Source organism: Numida meleagris, chromosome Z, assembly GCF_002078875.1.
Source record: "Numida meleagris isolate 19003 breed g44 Domestic line chromosome Z, NumMel1.0, whole genome shotgun sequence".
Lineage (NCBI taxonomy): Eukaryota > Metazoa > Chordata > Aves > Galliformes > Numididae > Numida > Numida meleagris.
In genome coordinates, this window is record NC_034438.1 from 57528925 (window position 1) to 57549445 (window position 20521).

The 20521-nt window shown below is 35.6% G+C and overlaps 1 protein-coding gene across 15 annotated transcripts in view; it reads left to right on the forward strand.

Moving 5' to 3' along the window:
- The window catches only part of KIAA0825 (KIAA0825 ortholog), a 235513-nt gene that overhangs the window by 36631 nt on the left and 178361 nt on the right, over positions 1–20521 (forward strand). For 13 of the 15 annotated variants that reach the window (XR_002433187.1, XR_002433188.1, XR_002433189.1 and 10 more), the window contains 2 exons: positions 4003–4171; positions 7836–8505. Coding sequence is in view for 11 of the 15 variants with exons in the window: in XM_021379705.1 (XP_021235380.1) it covers positions 4003–4171; positions 7836–8505 (839 nt within the window). In the remaining 4 variants the exon portion in view is untranslated. Of the gene's footprint in view, positions 1–4002; positions 4172–7835; positions 8511–9875; positions 10009–20521 lie in introns of those variants that run through there. The other 2 variants (XM_021379715.1, XM_021379710.1) reach the window with 2 other exon arrangements.

Here is a 20521-nt window from a genome sequence, read left to right on the forward strand (position 1 = left end):
TAAATTAAACTAAAGAGTAAACTAAGGAGTAAACTAAAGAGTAAACTAAAGAGTAAACTAAGAGTAAATTAAACTAAAGGAGGGAAGGTTTAGATTAGATGTCAGTGGAAGGTTTTTTACTGAGAGAGTGGTGAGGTGCTGGAACAGACTGCCCAGGCTGAGAAATTGTGGATGTCCCATCGGGTGTTTAAGGCTGTATTGAATGGGGCCCTGGGTGGTCTGATCTAGTACATGATCTAGTGCTTGGCAGGAGGGTTGAAACTTGAAGATCCTTGGGGTCCCTTCCACCCCAAGCCATTCTATGATTCTGTGATTCCATGACTCTAGAATGGTAAACAAGTAATTCTATCTGCAAGTGCTAATGTACCCCTTCCTCAGTGGCTGAAGTTATTCCTGACGTGGGACTAAAGATTTCTTGAAAAATCGGTCAATTAAAAAAAAAAAATCCATAGGAGCATAACTTTCAGATTGTTTTGGAACAGATAAACATTAACTTTTTCTCTTAGTTTTTCCACTCCTTAATATTTCAGTGACTACTTCTTTCTTTGAATTGCTGAATAGTATCAGAGACAAGTGAAAACATTCATGCAGTAAAAATTAACTGAGAGCTAAGACACTATCTGATTTAAATACTTATGTCACAAACTTTCTTTCTTTTTTTCTGTGGCATCTTGTAGTGACCAGTGTTAGAAACATGCAGAAATTCTGTTGACAATGCACAGCTTTTCTAATTTTGTACCAATAAGCTGATTTTCAACAGAAAAATTGAAGAGTTTCTGTTTGGGTCCAGCATTGTCTTAACTTCGGTACTTAGGCATTTAAAACAGTCACTGAATGCCTTGCCATACTGCTAGAGTTAAGAGTTTCAGAGGATATTTAAAAAAAAAAAAGAAAACAACAAACAACACAATAGGTATGGAGCAAAGACACAGTTAACTATAGTTAGCAGGAAAAAGACTATCTGATTTCCCTTTTGTACTCCAAATTTTGTCTGCCTGATACAGATGGAGTTGCATACAGACATGGCTGTATTTTTTCCATGATACATGATTCAAAGGTAACTCCTGGTCCTATTATTACATACTGATTATGACTTCATTTGGACTTATACTTCTTTGTTCAAAAAACAGAGATTATTTAAATAAAATTTGAATTAAAATATAATTTCAGTTAACTTTCAGTGAAAAAGCATTATTTGGAAAAAAATTGTATGTATCCTTCTTACAACTGTAATTTTAAGAATATAATTTATTATGTACATTAAGCACATTTTTGACATCAAGATCATGTATTTTGTTTATATTTTTTAAAAACTTCAACAAATTTTGAAAACAGACTCAAAATAGAAAAATGGACACTGATAGTATATTACAAAGCTTTAGATACTGGCTTGTACAGTGAAGATAATTTTAATCCTATTTAGAAAAAGTCTTCTGTTTAAAGTAATTGCTTTCTAAACTCAGATAATAAGCATAAACCTGTAATTTTCTCCAGAAGTAACCGAATTCCTAAATATTTAGTAATTTAATTAATTTAAAGGAGTAAGTGTGCATAATTAATCATGTTCATGTAGTGCTACATGTTGACAAAAATCTTAAAAGTGAGAAATACTAATATTTTTGAGATCATGTTTGGCTACAGTATGGTGTAAGTAAACAGTATGAAAATATTTTTATGCAGTGGAGAACAGTTTTAGTAGAAACAACTTGTTTACTTTATTGAGATAGAAGGATTAAACGAAATGAATATAATTATCATGGTTTGTACCAAAGGCTCCGATGAAATTTATCCACCTAATCCCTCTATCAATCTAAGGAAAAATTACTAAAATGTGTGGTCTTGTGAAGGCTGTAGTCTTTTCATACTCCATAGTTTCTCAAAGATGAGCATAAAAATTGGTTCCTAACTGAAGCACATTGGCAGAGACCAACAACACTAGTGCCTTTTACAGTGCACATTGCTGTCATCTGTTGGGTGTGATTGAATGAGACACCTCAACGTGCCACAATAAAGTAGAGGTTGAACCTTCCCACCAAGATCCCATTACATTTTGTAGCCGTGTGACAGGCGGCAGCAGAGGGGCGGTCTGTCAGAATAGTGTCTGACGTGGAAGTACGGATGGAGTAATGGTGTGTCACTGAATTCCTCCATGCGGAAAAAATGGCACCCACTGACATTCCTTGATGCTTGCAGAACAATTACGGAGACCAAACAGTGGATGTGAGCACAGTGAGGCCAAGGGTGGTGCGCTTCAGCAGTGGTGACAGCAACAGTGGATCACTTCCACTGGTGCAGATTTTTATGAGAGCAGCATGCAGGCTCTTGTTCATTGCTGGTGAAAGTGCACATGGTGGGTGGTGACTGTTGAAAAAGAGTGTTTTGTATCTGAGAATTTCCTCTATCAAACACTGTTACTCTTCTCTTTGTACCTGTTGTAGTTTCCATGGGAATAAATAGGAGGCATTACTTTTGGGGTAATTAGAGGGTGATAAGCAAAATGGCTTTTCATCTCTTGTTACAAATTAATATGGGTTATTAGTGTTTGAGGTTTTTTCTTTATTCATATTTACAGTGAATCGCATTTTTTAATAAATGTATGGAAAATGAATCTTTCTATCCAGAGAAGTTATTCTAAAGAAAATGTCCATACTTTATTCAAGGTTACTAACTGAAGGAGTTGTATTAGTTGCATTGCATTTGTTTTCAAGAAGTAAAGGTCTCTAAGCTGGTGTTTTTGTCCCTGTTTGTACACCTTGTTTATCAGTTTCATATCTTTACTCTTCTCCCATATTCCTTTTCTCCTCTTCGTCTTCTCTTTTTCAATTTTCTTGTCTTAGTTTGCCAAAAATATCTTTTTTCAAGTATTAAGAGAGCAGATGGAGAAAAACAAGCATATTTCATCCATATAAAACAAAAGGGCAAGTGACAGTACAATAGGCCTTCTTTGCCTGATGTCATGAAAATAGAAAGTAACATGATCAGAAATATTAGGCAATGAAATATCTGTAAACATCTTAGTGTTAACTAACGTTATTAATTCTACTACTGTGGTACTAGGAAAAAATAAATTTTAGTTTGCATCAGCTCTTATACCCTTTACCAGCTCTAAGAATATAAATGATATAACTACTATGCTCCAAAATAAAATTAAATTGTAGTGAGAATTGCTTTTCATTGCAATAAACCAAAATTCAGTCTTAAGTGATGGCTCTGTTTTAAGCTTAGGTCCATGTAGATCTAGGAAATATCATTTTTTCCAATGGAAACTATATTAAACATTAAGCATTGCTTTTAGGAAAAGTAGTTCTCAAACAGTTGAAAAGGTATTTTGCTAGGAAATGATGTAGAGTGAGATTGTTTCTGGATTTTTCTATTTTGTTCTTTTTATGTGCCCATAACAAGGATAAGGAAATCTTTTCAGATATAAGGCTTATAATATTTACAACTGGAATCACAGTAATTACCATATCAACCGCGCATCATTTCACAGACAGGAATGCTAGGGTGTGGATCAGCTACTTGAAAATAAACTGTTTTCTTTCAAATATTCTAATAACAAGAAAAAAAAAGGTGTGATTTCTCAGGAGAAGTGACTCTAAAATTCTTTTCGGCATTCGCTGTGTTGCATCAATTGGTCTTCATGAAGTTGTTAATGTATCTGATGTACTGTAAAAGAGCTGCTGATAGCTAGCATCAAACATTCACCTTTGTATATGGTAGTTGATTCAGTTTATAATCATTTCTTTAGCTAATTAAGCACCAAGGAAGAGATCTCAAGTTGAGCAATATCTTATTCACCAATTTCTTTATTAGAAAGTACAAGATTATCTGAGAACTTTTGCAAATGTATTTTAAGGTTAATGCTGAAAATTCAAGCCTCATTTTGTGAGAGTAATTTGTTAAGAAGGACTAATGTTACACATTAATTTGAAGTACTTGTTCTTTTTGAGATATGGAATATATAGAACACTTTTATTTCCAAATATTTTTTTTTCTTTCTAGCATGGAACAGTGTCTTAAAGACCTGCAATCAGAAGTAAATGAAATATGTACTGATGAAATACTACAAAGCACAAATGACTGCCTTCAGTGGTTAAACAACTGCAGTTTTATTTCTCTCCGTCCTTCATCTACACAACATGGAGAGCTGATGGAGTTCCTTAGGACTCTGGTAAAAAATTCTTTACTGAAGAGTTTAATGCTTGGGAAAGTTGGTTATAGTTTGCATTGGTTTTTGTTGTTGTTGTTTTTTGCTCTTAGCTTTATGTCGGTCCTCACTATGAATATAGTTCAGAAATGTTGCTATGAAGTTTAGTACCATTTGCTTATGTTTCCTTCTGATCATGTCCTAACTACACAAATTTGGGGCAAAATATTTTTACTGATTATTCCACACATTGGGCACTGCTAGGGCTTTTTTGTACACACATGTAGATGAAAACATATGAAGTTACTGTCTACAGAAAGCCTGTTATGGCTTGTTCTTCACATGCATCAATATGAATTTTATCCTTCTGATACAGATTATTGTCCTTTACATATTATTTAAGCATTAACTTCCTACCCACTTCCTAACAGCAGCTGAACTCAACTAGAAATCGCATTTCACTTCAGTGAGAAAAAATTATGATTTTGGAAGGCATTTTTATCCAAAATTTGTATGCAAAGTTAATCTTAGAATATAGATGAGGAAGTGGAATTTTGAAAATTGAATTGACCAGATAAGTGAAGGGTGATAACTAAGTAAATGGCAGCCTGCAATTTTGTATAATAACCACACTTATGTGTGATTGTATGGCAAGCATATATATAGGTGTCTAAATAAATCTAAACCTGATCCAGTAAACTATTCTGGATTGCTTCTTTGTCATGATTTCATTGTAGGATTGGAACATCTCTAGGCTATGTTTCACTGTATTGGTAGAGGAAATCTAGTTACAAGAAGTGCAATATTTTTTTCTTTGGGATTTCTTCTGGCTAAAGCTTAAACATCATCAAATCACCTTGTTTATTTTGACTCACGAAACTGGCTTTTAATCTATCAATCACTTACAATCCACTGAATGCATGATTTATAGCCCTGGATCATTTAAGATTTTTCAAATTACGAAGTTCTAGAAACACCAGGACTTTAATGTTAATGTGGTGAACAAGTGATTTAGTTTTTTTCTGACACAGGTGATCAGTTTGAATGTTGCTGTCAATAATCACCCTGCTCAGGAGTGTCAGACTGCTACTTGTCATACCTGATCTAGACAAAATGAGGGAATCTTATGCTGACTTGCAAAGTTTTTTGTTACTCCTCTTAGTCTAGTTAGATCCTTACTTAACACTCTTATGAAAGGTGATGGCAATGGTGGCTTACATACCTGTGCCCACTCCCTGTGTTCACCTTCTCTCAGGTCTGTTCAAGCCATATACCTGAACACCAGGTGGCGGCATTTGTTTGGGAAAGTCCAAAATGTCCCCATCTCTGGAAAACCTTGGGTACATCATACACAAAATTTGCTTTCTAGTTCAGGTTCCCAAGATTCTATGGACTTCATGTTAGTCTGGCTGTGGGCTACAGAGGTCAGTTAAACTTTGGGAATAGCTCTCTGGTAGGCTGCTAGACAGAGAGTGAAGTGTGAGAAGCCTAAAACATTAATGCTACAAAGCTTATCAGGAGCACAACCGTGCAGCTTGAGAACTGGGACATCTAGGTTTCCAGCCTCACAGCTTCTCAGATGATCTAGCCTGTTGTGTAGATGGGACTACAGATGAAAAGTGTATATGTATTGGCATGAGCAGTCCTGTAGGAAGTCAGACTCACAGTAGATAACCCTTAGGTCCATAAACACATGCGCATTAAACTGTTTTCAGTAGTATTCAGCATTAAGGAGATTAATTTGACCTTTCTTAACTGTGTATTTCCATTCATTGAATTAATTACTCAGTTAACTTAATTAAAAGCTTGCAAGTGACAAATTAAGTAACCCACAATATATCTTCAATAAGATTAACCTCTCTTTTGCCTCAGGACAGTATTTCTATTTGTTATTACACCCCATCCTGTATGTTTGTTTTGTTAGGGATTTCATTTAACTTTTAAGCTGCTGGGACAATTTTTAAAAAATAATGCCAAGTTCTGTAAATGCATTGGCTAATGAGCTGTATTTAGGTTTATTATTAGTGTGATATTCTCAATCATTTGTAAACTCATGGAAACACTAAGAGGTTCTTTGTAAAGCCTGAGAGTGTTCAATTACATGAAATTCCAACATTCTGTTTACTATTTTGTAGTTTTAAATAATTAAAAGCTGAGTATGTGAATGAACACATCTTCTCTGAGATCACTTCCAGCTAAACTAATGACATTTTTAAAAATGAAATCTTTGTAATATTGGATGTATTTACTGACATAATTGGTACAGTAGATAGTGGTCTACTACAAAGTGCAAGTAAAGTAAAGTAAAGTGCAAGTCTCTTCCTGTCTACTGTCATCACTGACTTCCTGTGCTCGAAAGAGACCTTTTCACTCTTCTCTAAAACTGCTAGATTAATTTGAATCTTCTGTTATTGCTTTTTCCCTTAAGAGTTAAACAGTTTTTAATCATCAAGAAAAAAAAGTTCCAAAATTGAAAAACTGTTGTGACTGAAAACAAAAGTATCACTGAAATTTTTGTCCTAAATTTTGTCTTTTTTAATATTAATTTAAAATATCTATTGATAAATGGTTAAAATGAACATTTTATATTTCAGAATTTTTAAAATACTACCATACTCAAATATTATGTATTTCTCTCCCTTTCAGAATGAGAGAGGAAATAAAACTAATGATTAGTAAATAGGATTAATTAATCAGGTAATTCTGAGGGTGGAAGGTCACTGAAAGTTTATTTACCAGCCTTGCTTTATACAGTGGGATATAGCTAGATTAAAGGACATGAGAGGGAGGAACTACCCAAGAACTATCCTTATGCAGTTTCCCATGACCCCTTCCTTGTTGAAAGACCTAGGTGAGAAGTGATGGGAAGTGTGGGAGCAGGTGAGAGGGCCTCTACACCTTTGTTCACCTAAAATTTGCCTGCTGGATTCCTGAAACACAGAGAATCAAGAGTGCAACGTATTTCATTCAGTTTTCTTGTGGATGTGATGGGGAAATCTGTTGTTGTTTCTGGGCAGCTGGAGGACTGAGAGTTGGTCTGTACAAGTGAAAGTTTGAAGGGCTTAGGGCTGTGGGCAAAGCCGGCCGGCAGCAGGAAAAAGCTTCTTCAGTTTTTCACAAGTTTTCAGTTGTAGTTCTTAAAGAGGGTGATGGGCAGATTATTTTATGCTTAGAATAGCCCTTCTCTCAGATGTGAGCAGAGCAAGAACACAGAAGGCAACAGTATTTATTCTATAAATTCCTGTCTTAGTTTTATGAGCAAAACCTGTTATTATCCTTGCAACTTGTTAATTTCATACAGTTTGCTTTCCAAAATGTGGTGTGGACCAGAACAGACAGGCCCTATCAGCTGCCAAGGCTTATCTAATGGTCTAAACTGTGGTTTTTCTCAGCTTTCCTTTGAATTGTGGGTAAGAACTGATTGAAAAAAGCAGGTTGAAGATATAAGAAAGATAGGGAGAGGAATGCGAGTTCACTTGAGTAGGTAGACAAAGAGATGGATTAAAGCATAAATATATAGGAAAACAGCCTTTGTTATTTCTGTTGTATGTAGAGCAATTAGTTTCAGTCTGTTTGCTGGTAAGATAATTAGCAATGGAAGTAATTGGTACTCTAGCACAAAGCTGTTAATTTTATTAACAGACTTAACAAAATATTTCTAAAATGCTGTCTGATTTACTTTTGTTAGCAAAGCTTGCTGAAGAATGAGCAAAATCAAGAAGAAATGATTCTGCACTTCCTTCTGGATCTCTCTAGTCAGTGTGGTGTCTCATTTCCCTGCTCTCCAAGTGGGATGTCTTTTGAGTTTACATCTTCTCTTCATGCCATTGAGGATGATTCAACTATGGATGTGAAATCCCTCTGGGATGATGTGAGACTGCATCTTCGACGATTTTTAGTAAACAGACTGCAAAGTCAAGAAGAGACAGATCCTAATGCTTCACAACAACAAATGCAGTTTAAAACTCAGTGCATACAGCAACTTCTGTTTCTTTATCCTGAATCAGAAGTCTTATCGAAGTATCAAAATATGCAGAATAAGATGGTTCGTGATCTTCTACAGAATTGTGTTTTGTCTAGCTGTGGTGAAACAAATTTTGATAAGGTTGTTCACGGCTACCAAAGTTCCATACCCACACTATGCACAATAATAAAAGAGGATTTCTATATACTAAGTGGAACTATTGATCCTTCTTCATCACTGAAGTTTATTAATGAAACTTATCTGGATACTATCACTGAAGAAATAACAGTTCTTCTTGAAAGACTTTGTGAGCTGCAGTTCAAAGAAAATGCTCTGCACATAGTTAAGGCAAACAAGATTTCAAAGAAGCATAGGAGAACAGTTCATGCTGTAGGTTAGTAGATATAATTTATGTTCATTGCAGCTAGGTATTATTTTAAGGATGCTACTTTTTTTTTTTTTCATTATACCTTATTATTTCCTACAAAGAGAGAGAGCAAAGATCATTAATTCCAGCTTTATGTTTTAAATGCACTACTGCAGTTGAGGTATAGACCATGCCAGAATTGTGATGAAACACGACTTTAAAGTAAGAGAAAGTATTTTATACTTATTTAGAAACCATGATACATCACTGGATAATGTTGTCATGCCTTAATCTTTTTTCTTTTAGCGCAGCTTATTCCAACTGCTGAAATATACCTTAGAACAAGAAGTACTTAAACCAGATTTTAAAAAACCCCACTTGTAAGATTTTGATTGGCATAAGTTTTCTAACCATGGAATAGACACAAAATCGTAGATCAAAGCTGACCTAAAAAGATTACTGTGCAGATTGTAATTTTAAAAATAAATAAATAAATAAAAATTAAGATTTTTATTTGTGCTAAAGCACTGTCAGAATTAATGAACCTAGTCATTTTTTCTTGTTCTAAGGAATTTAAGGCAGTACGGAATCTGTTACCAGTGTGTTAGTTCTGTCCTTTCTTTTTTACCAGTGGTGAATTGTAGCAAGCCAATTTGTGAGAGAAGGAATCAGAGCACTGCAAAAAAAGTCATACAGGATGTAAAGTTTCCTATCGTAATTGCATGAAGTTATGTAACTGCTTTTCCAGTGCAGTTTTAAGCGCTCTTCTACACAAGAGTTGTTTGTTTAAAACATAGACCTACGTTAAAGTGCAGGAGACTGCAGACAAAAAATGTTAGAAGTTTAGAATATTGTGAAAGACAAAGAAACAGGAAATAGATCTTTGGATGGTACAACAAAGGATGACTAACTGCTGTAAACTGATCCTGCGTGGGTTTCCCACAGGCTGCAGCCCTCCAAGCACTCCCCCAGCACGGCTCTGGACTGCCGGGCCCGCCGTTCAGGCACTGCTCCGCATGGGTCCCCACGGGCGGCAGCTCCCCCAGCCCTCCTCGGGCTGCAGCTCCGGCCCGGGGCTGCTCCTGCGGGGGTACCCGTGGGCTGTGCCTCCTTCAGGCCGCATGCACTGCTGCACCTCGGGCTCCTCCGTGCCTGCACGGGGAGATCTGCTCCGCGCGGTGCCCACGTGCTGCAGGGGACAGCCCGCTGCTCCACGGGCCTCTCCTGCGCTGCAGGGAGCTTCTGCTCCGTGTCTGGAGCACCTCCTGCCCTCCTCCCGTGCTGACTTGGCTGCCCGCGGGGCCGCTTCTTTTCCATTTCACACTGCTCTCTCCCAGCTGCTGCTGTGCAGCAGTGTTTCTCTCTCTTCTATCTGCACTCCTAGAGCACACTCAGCTTCGCTCATGACTCGGCTCTGGCAGCAGCAGGTTCCTGTTGGAGCAGCTGGAGCAGCCCTGCTCTGACATGGGGTGCTGCTGGGCTCTGTTCACACAGGACCCCCTGCTGCCCCTGCTACCAGAACCTGGCCAGGTAAGCCCAATACAGTGCATTGATAATTTGTGAGGCCTACTCTGAAGAAAATTATAATTTTGTGAGTTTTAAAGTAAATCTTCATCCTTATTAAACTAAAATTCCACTGGAAGAAATGCAAAAATAATTTTTCAACAGGAGCTGAAATATGGAGGAACACATAGACGATAAAGACAGACAAATAATGTGAAAAGATGACAAGTTCAAGTTAAACCTGTTGTAGTTAGTGGGATGGAGTGTTTGTGGGAAACAAGAAGTGTCAGTGTAATACTGAGTTATGAAATAAGAAAGATGACTAGTAGGAAACCAGCTGTGGAGAGACTCTTTACCAGAGAGTGTAGTCATAGGACAAGGAGTAATGGCTTCTGCTGTGAGAGCGGTGAGGCCCAGGCTGCCCAGAGAAGCAGTGGGTGCCTGGAGGCGCTCAAGGCCGGGTTGGATGGGGCCTGGTGGGGGCAGCCCTGCCCATGGCATGGGGTTTGGAAATGGATGGGCTTTGAGGTCTCTTCCAACCCAAATTATTCTGTGATTCTATGGTTCTATAAAGTTTGTAATTTAATCCTTCTTTCAGTCTCAAAACAACCTAAAACTACTCCAGCTGTCTCCATTTTACTTCTAGGACAGGGACATTAAAGTTACTGTAAAGGTATCTAAAAAGACATATCAACAGCTTTTGCAGTACATGAAGGAAGAAATCAATCCTTCAGTCTTTTAAGACAGTTATTTCCTATGCCTCAATGTTCTTTGTCACAAGATGTGTCTTTATATGCTTCTCTGCTACTGCATCTATCAGGACAGATTTCCAGTGTACATTTTCACTGTAAATTCAAAAGAACAGGGAAAAATGAAAATATATGAAGTAAACTTTGGGAGCTGGGAGTTTTAAAAACATTTACAATGAAGTCTAAAAAAATCTAAATTTCCTGAATCCCTTACAAGATTTTAATTTTGGTTTCCTGTGCTGACCTCCAGCCAGAGCACAAGGGACACACAAGAGGCTGTGAGGGTACACAGCCAGCAGAGCTGATGCCAGGGAAAGCTGGGGGAAAGGAGAATCAACCAAATGCTAAAGTGACAACAGTGAAGTTATCGGACTCGGGTAAAATAAGGAATCGGAGTTGTGAAGATTGATAGGATTTTTTCATGTTACTTCATTTTGTAGTGATGTCTGTTATGCTGGAATTATTAAACAAAACTTTTATCATTACTGAAGCAATTATTATTGAACACTTAATTGAATGAGAGCTCATATATGAAGAGTCTTTTCTGGTAAGAAATTTCTCTCTTTGAAATGCTTGACTGTACTAGATTTGTACAATGCTTATTCAGGAAAAGGCATTTTTCCCCTGGAACTCAAGTGTTTACAAGGCAATTTACACGGAAATAACTGCACTGGAAAAAATTCTGCAGAATACTATTTGGGGAGATTTATACCTGTAGATAGGTTCTTAGTTTCGCCTGGTTTTTCCAGGTAGGAACTGCTCTTAAATTCTGATTAGGCAAAGGATACTTTTATTAGCCTCCCACAATTAAGAATTAAAGTGTATATTTATACATAGTTTAAATTAAAAGATTTTAATAGGTTGGCTTGACCACGATACCCAGTTTGCTGAATATTAAACAGTAAAACCAAACGTGCTGGAGCATGGACAGAGAAGGAAAGGATTTTTTTTCTTCTTAGCTGAAAGGTGGTTCTACCAGTATGCTTTTTATTCTATGATGCATGTTGTCTCTGCCCTTTGGGAACCACCAAACCAGCACATTTCAAAACAGCAAAATAATTTAATCTAAGGCATTCATTTGGGACTGTTATCCCAGAGGTGAGAAAAAGCTTTGTGTTTGCTTAGTTCACCCTGAGGGTTTTTTTTTTCCTAAGGACTACTGTAATTGATCCTCCTGTATAGGAGAGAAAAAAAAAAAAGAGAGAAAATAATGAAAAAAAGCTAAAACATCAAGTAAATTTATATAGAAGTCCTACTTCTGACTGGAAGATAAAGATAACAGGCTTTAACAGAGTCATAAATCTTTAAAATATTTCATTTATAACAATCTATTTATGAGGTAAGGAGTTAACATTTTTTCTTTTATGTTCAATTACAAGAGTTATTTGTTGGCTACTGTAATGAGAATGTATCTGTTTATCAGGATTGAGGATGAGTATGATTTAAGAGCGGAGCTGGCAGAATGGTATTTGAAAAGAGGCAAAATCTTTGGCTTCTCTGATTGCCAACTCTTGTGGAGGTAGATGGTTTTGTTTTATAACTTGATCCCATTTCTGGGTAAATCAGTGCTTCTTAAAAACTATTAACCATGCAGCATACAGCCAAAAGTATTTGGGCTACATTACTCTAATAGATTTTTATCTAACATGAGTCCTCCTCATTGCAGTTTTTGAAAGTAATATCCAAGGAAGGTTCCTCCTACCCTGGGTTCCCCTTTAATATATTTTGTTTCTTGTGTTTCTGATATATTTTTTCATACTAATCACGTATTTCTTTCAGAAGCTTATGTAATGTTATGGTATTTCATAGAAATACTAAAAACGTTATATATTTGTTAACATAAATAGCATGTAATTAGTCATGCAGCAGCTGGTTTTTAGCTTATCTGCTGTGATTTTTTGCTTCATTTACCAATGTGACATTTCTCAGAAGTTACTTGTGTTAAGTCTGTTAAATGTGGATTGTAATTCTACCTTCTGAACATTTTTTGTGTTCCTTTACTTACAGAAATGTTAATCTAGTTTAATCAGGCTTTGCTGACATATCTTAATCCTTCATCTCTTTTAGATGAAGAAATAGCCACTCTTAACAGAGATAAGAAACTTTAAAACCATGATGTTATACACATCCAGTGTGCTCCTGGAAGTACATTTTATTTATAGAGTTTTTATATGCACAGAGAAAGTCCTTATGTGGACTAATTCACTTATCTTAAATTTCCTTTGGCTAAAATTAAATAAAATTCAAAAGGTTTTTTGTTTTTTTTTTCTTTCACGTGTTCAAATTCATTGCCTTATTGTTTTCATTTTGTAGTAAACTTGCCAGAGACCCTTAAAGTGAATAGGAATTGTAATATAATAACACCCTTGGGATATATATTTTTAATATTTGTATCAATAATAACCTTTAGAATCTTAAATTAGATTTTTACAAAAAATATGATACAGTGTATAATGTGTTCATTAAAATCAGTAGCTGACTGTTTTTATGAAAGTAAAACTGGAAAGTGAAGGTAAACTAAAGTGGTGAAGATCGGTCTAAGAATGTTTTCAGAAACAAAGTAGTTAAATCACCTTCATTGCTATATTTTGGTACACAAACTCAGAACTTCTAAAGAATAAAATTGTGTTTACATAACATGTAGTCTAAATATAGTGTGTATCTGAACTTGAATAGAAGTACTGACTGTTGTTTAGAGGAGCTGTACATGTGTAGTGGAGACGTGAGCAAGGAGAGAAACAGGCTTTGGAGCAACCTCTTGAAATGAGGGTAGCTTTGGGCAATGAAATGAAAGGACTTGATAAGGAAAATCTATTTTGAGGTCATTCATCCTGAAACATTCCCAACATCGTGCTTTCCAGCTAATTTGAAATACATGTTTTGAGGTTTGCACCTTTAATTTAAAGAAATTTGATTTCTCTGTATTTGTGTGCATGTCTTTATTTTCACTCATTTATTATTTCCTTCCTCTGAAATGAAGAACTTTAGTTTCAGGTGTGCTTTTATCCTTCCAATTAATTTAAAGTCAGTTGGTTCATTATCTCTTAAGGTTATCGCCTACAACCAGTCATCTGTGATCTTCATTGTATCTACCAAAAATTATCCTGAAATAGCATTGATACCCACTGGTTTAGTGACTGCATGAACGAAAAAAAAAAAAAAGTCTGAGAATAATTAGGGCTCAATAGTATAGTATAATGAATTCTCCCATTAATATCTGGAAATTAAAGAATCCCAGATGTGGTTTCATATAAATAATATTTATGTCTTTGAACCATTGTTGAGATTTCTGACCAGGTTGGTATCTGTAGCAGATAAATTTCAATATTTGTGCTATAGTTACAGTTGGTTTTCCATAATATTTTCCTGTCTGTAGGATTGTTGAAATCTAGCCTTTAAGAAGAAGAAAGGGGGAAGTGTGGTGGTTGCTTGACTCGCTACTTTATCTCCTAGGAAACCCTGTTGCATCTTGTTGAAGTGCTGGTGAAGTATGTTGATGTAAAGTATCCCCTATGGATGATAGTTTATAATAGCCAGTTTTACATACTGCCTCCGTAGTTCACTTTCATTATATAGCCCAGATATTTGCATTAATGCAACAAATTTTAAGTTATATCTGTAAGGTAATGCTAAGGGTTAAATGTTTTAGAAATATAAAAGCTTAAAACTTAATTGGAGAAATGTATTTAAAAGATTTTTCCATAAATTTAAGCTTTAAATATTTAAAGACCTACATACACTACATGCCACAGTGACTCAGAGATTGTGAAGACAAAAATAAAGAAAAGGTGTCAGAAACTGTAACTCCTTGCTTTCTTCTTCTTTTTTTAATTATCTTTTACTCTTTTATTTTTATTTTTAATTTTTTTACAACAAGCCCAGTATAAGCTGTTCATCCCTTTTTATAGACATTCAACTTCTGTTTCTCCATGACAAAAGTAGCTGATGTGCATTAGTTATGTTTCTGTCTTCCTGGCATCTCCTTTTCTTCTTTCTGTCACTGTGGACTTCCTAGCATTGTGGCTTTTCTAGGAAAAAGGCAATAGTGGACCTGTAAAAAAAACAATAGGTGGGACAATTGCTGGAAAAGAGAGGTACATACATGTGAGTAGAATTTTTTTCTACCGACTTGCTGAACTCCACTTTGCATGGTGATATATGCCACAGTCTTCCCAATGTTCTACACAGATGGAATGAAAAATCTCATGGTTTCCATCGGTGAAAGACAGGGAAGATGTATCAATTAAAACCACAGTACATCTATGTTCTCTGTATCTAATCTGCACAGAAGACTTGAGGCCATCACTGAAAATTACATAGGTCCTACATATTGAAAGAGTAAAAATTCAGATGTCTTAATTAGATTTTTCACTTTAGAAATACCAGAGATCCCTATTTTTGTACGATATGCCAACCAAAATTGAGATATTCAACAGGATTTATTGTCACCTATTTAAAGAAAAAATGAGCAGATAGTGTGAGTAGGAATCTATAATGGGAAGTTAAAAGAGAAAAGCAGTGGACATACAGATATGATGCAGATTTCTGCAGTTGTTTTTGTTCCTTGGGAAACCTATAAAATTTTGACAAGAAAAACAAGCTCCTGTTACTCAAGGGAAACATAATAAATGTGTTTGCATTTAATGTTGGAAATAATGTGTTCCATAGCTTCTTTGTTACATATTATTTATTTCTTATCCTTGCAAGCATTGTATTTGATTTCTACAGCACAATTATATTAAATGGAAATATGAGTAGTACTGAGGAAAAAATAAATCCATCTGTTTGAACACAGAGAGTAGAACTTTTAATAAAAAAGATACTCTTTTAAAGGCCACATGAGCGTATTACCCTAGGACCACAAATGTGTTTCTAGTGGGAGAATGACATTTTTGTAAAGATTACAAAAGCATTAAGCTTGTTACTTTTTAAGCTTGTAGTAGGGGGTAAGATAACAGTACCTAAGTGGCTGAAATGTCAATTGAACTGAGAAAATTTCAAAGTCGGTAGCATGCCTGAATACCTTCCTTCTTCTTAGAGCTGTTGGTTGAGATGGCTACTAAGCTCATAATGTGAAAAGTGACAGTGAAATCCCATTATGGATCCCCTGTCATATTGAGAAGATTCCCATTTCAGGATTTGAATAGCATATTGTTTATTTAACAATATTGGTGAACACTAGTTTTGCTTTCCAAATTATTCATATACTATTGAAGAAGAAATAGTTGATGGTTTTTTGAGTTGCATTTGTATGGGTTATTGTATCCTAATGAAGTTATTTCTCTTTATCTTTGTGAATAGCATCTTGAGTCTGTTTATTGAATTCTTTGGAAGTTCAAGGTTTTCTGTGGTTTTTGTAGTTTTTGTTGTTGTTGTTTTCCCCTTTTCAAATGTCTACAATTAGCAAACACCAACTAATTGTCTTCATTTTGCTCTCTCAGCACACCTGGGTACTATTCTTCAGCACGAAGTGAGCATTTAACTCACTATACTCTCTAATTATTGCATTCTCCTCACAAATTTGAAAGATGAAAGTGATTTGTTCTCCGGTCTGATACTTTGTGAGTGGTCAGAGGTCAGTTTGGATTTATATACTGTAGTATTCTGTTTAATTATAAGTGACGAAACTTGAGAGAAAATTATTGAGCGAGGCTCTCTTTTAGTTATTTGGGTATGTGAAGAAAAATGTGTGGAACTGCAGCAGATTAAAGAGTACTTCAAAAATTTCTTCTAAAGAGACTCCTGCAGTATTGATAGTAAGTTATTACAAGAGTCTTTTCAGCATATATGTCTACCATCATATAAGCACAAGTTAACTAGATGGCCCTGGCTGTGATTTTTTGTCAGGACAGACAACCTATTCTATCACAAAGTGTGTATTCTGAGAACAAGTTTAACTTTTAAAGGGCAAAACAGTTTTAGTCAGATTACTTTGCAAAAAATTACATCTGTTTAAATAGGAGGTATATCGCATCCAAGGGATGGGTATTCAGTGCTAAGTTGGAATATGACTATATGTTTCACAGTGACTTAGACTTAGAAATTAAAAAAGCTTCTCTAATTTTAAATCAAAGGACTACTGTATCTACTGAGTTGTTTTTTTAGTTTTTTTAAATAAAGCTTTAGGTTATTTTACATTGTCTGTCATCGCATGTGCTGAATATAGCAAGGCACTGCAGATATTCCTTTTTGTCTTATCTAGAGAGAAGAACATTTTAGTTAGGAGTTTAGCACTGATGCCTCTTGAGTTTTTTAGTACTCCTGGCCATTGAGGACTGTCTGGAGTTGATTCAATTATTGGTCTCAGACTTTAAAGAAGGGTTTCCTTTTCCTCAGTAGCTTCATCTGCTGATCAACCTCAGGCTAAAATCTAAATCCCTTTTTTTAAGGACAAGTGTGTTGGCTTAACTGTTCATGTGCTAGGAAAGTCCAGCAGAGACTGGACTTTCTGTAACAGAGAAATTGTATCTTCATTAACACACCATACTGTCACCTCATGTATAAAGAGGTGTTGTAAGAGTGCAGTGGCAATAAGTAGTAACCAGTATGTGCACATCAGAGTTGATGTTTGATTAATCCTTCATTTGCAACACAGAAATTGTTCTAGCCTTCCTACAAAGTATTTGTTACAGTGTTCCAAAGGTGTGTTTCTCTAGAGAGAAAATGTTTTCTTTTTCTTTCTGTATGCCTATACTTAAAAGTTTATGATTTTTTTATTCCTGTGAAAGTACTTGTGAGAACTTTGTGGTGTTTTTGTCTAAATAGAGTTTTGAAATTAACAGATGTATGGAGCAGAATTGTGAGTATGGAATCCAGCCTTATAAGTATTTTTCTGAGTGATTTCTCCTATTAGAACAAAAGCTGTCACTATCTGCCTCTGTTATATCTTGGAAATTCCAAGGAGTAAGAGATGCGAAAGTGACAGAAGCACTTTAATCTATTATTTAAGGAAATACATAATATTGTGCGTAGACTACACAAAAGAATGATGAATGCTTGATAGAAGTTTGTGATTGGTTGAAAGTTCCTAACAATCTTGATTTTAATAGAGTGGGTCTTATATAGTTAACTGATCTGTTTGAAATCCAACCATTCCACTGTGAATGTAAGTGCAGAGGACAGAAACAACATTAGCAGACATTTCTGTATTTGCAGATGCTAACACAATCTAAGATAAAAATAAGTGCATTAATTAGTGTAATTTCAAATACAAATTACAGTTTTTCTTTTATGAGTTAAGTGTTTCAAAGATCTTGCAGTGGAATATACATAAGTCCTATCAATGGTAGGATTCACAAGAAAGTTTGACAGGCCTGGCGGTACTTAGTTCTTCTCCTGAAGATTAATTTCGTGGAATTCTTCATGAACTCCTCTCTTTCAAAATAGATGCTCTCTGCAGTTTGCTACAGGCTCCCTCAATTGTTATGCTTTGCTCTTCTTTGGTGTTTTCTTTCTGTGTAGATACTTTGGGAAATGCAGTAACTCCCTCAGCCTACAGTGTAGGCAAGAACAATTAAAAAAAAAAAGTGGGATCAGTTTCTTTCATTGGTAATGAAAGTGGTTTCAGTCCTACTGAGAAATGTTACAAGAAATAGCATTTTGCCATAGGATAATTCTTGCAATTTTCTGAAGAAGACTGTTTACCTTTGGTCACTATTTCAGAAGGAATTGTCAGTTCAGAGTAGCTTTTAAAAATAGCCACACATGCCAGAAAAACCTGCAGATATAGTCTATCTACCCACTTTCAAACCATTATAATTAACCACAAGTTTTTAAAATGTCTGCATTTTTTTTATTATGATAATTGTTAGAAAATGATTGGATACCAGCTGCTAAATTCCTTAAATGGGCCCCACAGTAATTATTTTTAATTCAGAGACTAATCGGTTTACTTTTGAGTTCTTTACAATGTGATTGTATACCACAAATTGCAGTGTACAATCAGAATGTGTTCTAATTTATTAGAAGATGTGTTTGTTTTTGAAAATTAAGGTGCAGATTGAGTCTGTAGTTTCAGACCAAGATGAGATAGGAATCTCTGTGTAAAGGTTTTTCATTAGTTAGTATTACAGGACGCTTCATCCTTAGAGTGCCTGAGGTGTTCTCTGTAATTTGCTCAACAGAGCTGTAAAATAGCTGTATGCTGTCAAGTAGACTGGTGAGATGACTTGGTTAAGATTATTACATAAATTTGGTGTCAGATCATGATCAGGCATTCCGTCTCCAGCTTGTGTTTCCTGCACTGGCCTATCCTTTTGTCACTTGGTCAGTCAACATGATTTCATGTGAAGATTTAATTTTGACAGATATATACACTCTTTGCTGACAAAGGGCTTAGGCTTTTGCTAGATAACATCAGCTGTCATGATGAAGTGAAAACTGGTTTCATTTAACTGTGAAGACATTATGGTGTAGATTTGATTAAAATTTCATGTATAGCACATCTCTTGCAAAAGATTAGTGTAGTTTTCACTGAGGTTGTTGAATAGCTGGCAGTAATATTTCTTTCTATGACAGATACCCTGACTTGATTAAATATATGCAAATTTATACATGATTACCTTCTTTATACATAAATTGAAATTCCTTACTTTCTTGCATTTTTTTTTTTTTACATATGCATGGTGTGGATGTACAGTATAGAACTTACAAAAGTCTCAAGTTAATGGTGATGTCTAATAAGAAAATGTTTGCTTTCTTTAGATCTGTGACCATTTAAAAGCAAAAAGTGGGAGGGAAGTAATTGAATGTGTAATCTGTTTGCATGAGCTTTTCTAGCCAAGTCTTATGGTATCTGTGCATTTCACTGGAACTGAAGGGGAGCAAGCTCCAAAGTAAGACAGGTGTTTAAAAAACCTTAAACACTCTGATAACAGTTTGCATCCATGTGGTTTCCTTTACTGCACTGATAGTTCTTTATGGATCTGTCAGTTTCAATCAGCAGAGAGTACATGTGATCAGTATATCTGATAAACTTGTCAATGCCTTTTTAAAGCAGGATACCCCAACCTATTCTATTTAACTCTCCTCCCCCCTTCCGTTTTTCATCATTTCAAGTAGAGCCTTGATAAGACAGAGATATGTCACAGGCAGGTGTGTATAGCTAGCTCAGCTACAACTAATTTGTGCGGGAAAAAATTAAATCAGGAGGTAAATTATTTCATGATTGCTCATTCCCAACAGAGTTGGGCATCATTCTGAAGAAAATATCAAATAATTGGTTTCAGGCCATGTCAGACACATGCAATTCTTTTCACTAATGGCTGTGTGAGGTAGCAGTAGGCCTCAGGGGTCACCAAAGAACTGAAATAGCTTAGTGCCAGGCAGAGCAATAGAGAGACAGAGCACATAGGAAATGAAGTGGCAATAAGTGCAATCTATAGGGGAAATGTGCTTCACTTGGAGTTTAATATATTGGCTTAGAATCTGGCAGTAAGCCATGCAACAATTGTTTACCTTTTTGTCAGCATCTGCATCTGTTCTGTTTTTTAAACGGCACTTAACTTTCAGTCAGTGAATGCTGGAATCAATAACTGTTAAGGGATTTCCTTTCTTTTTTTCATATTCCATAACAAATGCATACTACAAACATTGTTTGCCTGAGATTAACAAGGAACAGACATTAACAGGGTCAAAGGGATTTGGCTGGGAACATTTTATAGCTTCTTGAATTTGCAGTAATCGTGTCTGTGTGATTTGAATGTATCTTGTAACCTATCCAAATTAAACTGTTAAAAAAATGTTAGCATGCAGTAATGAAGATATTTTTTGTAATTATCTTAAGTACTGTG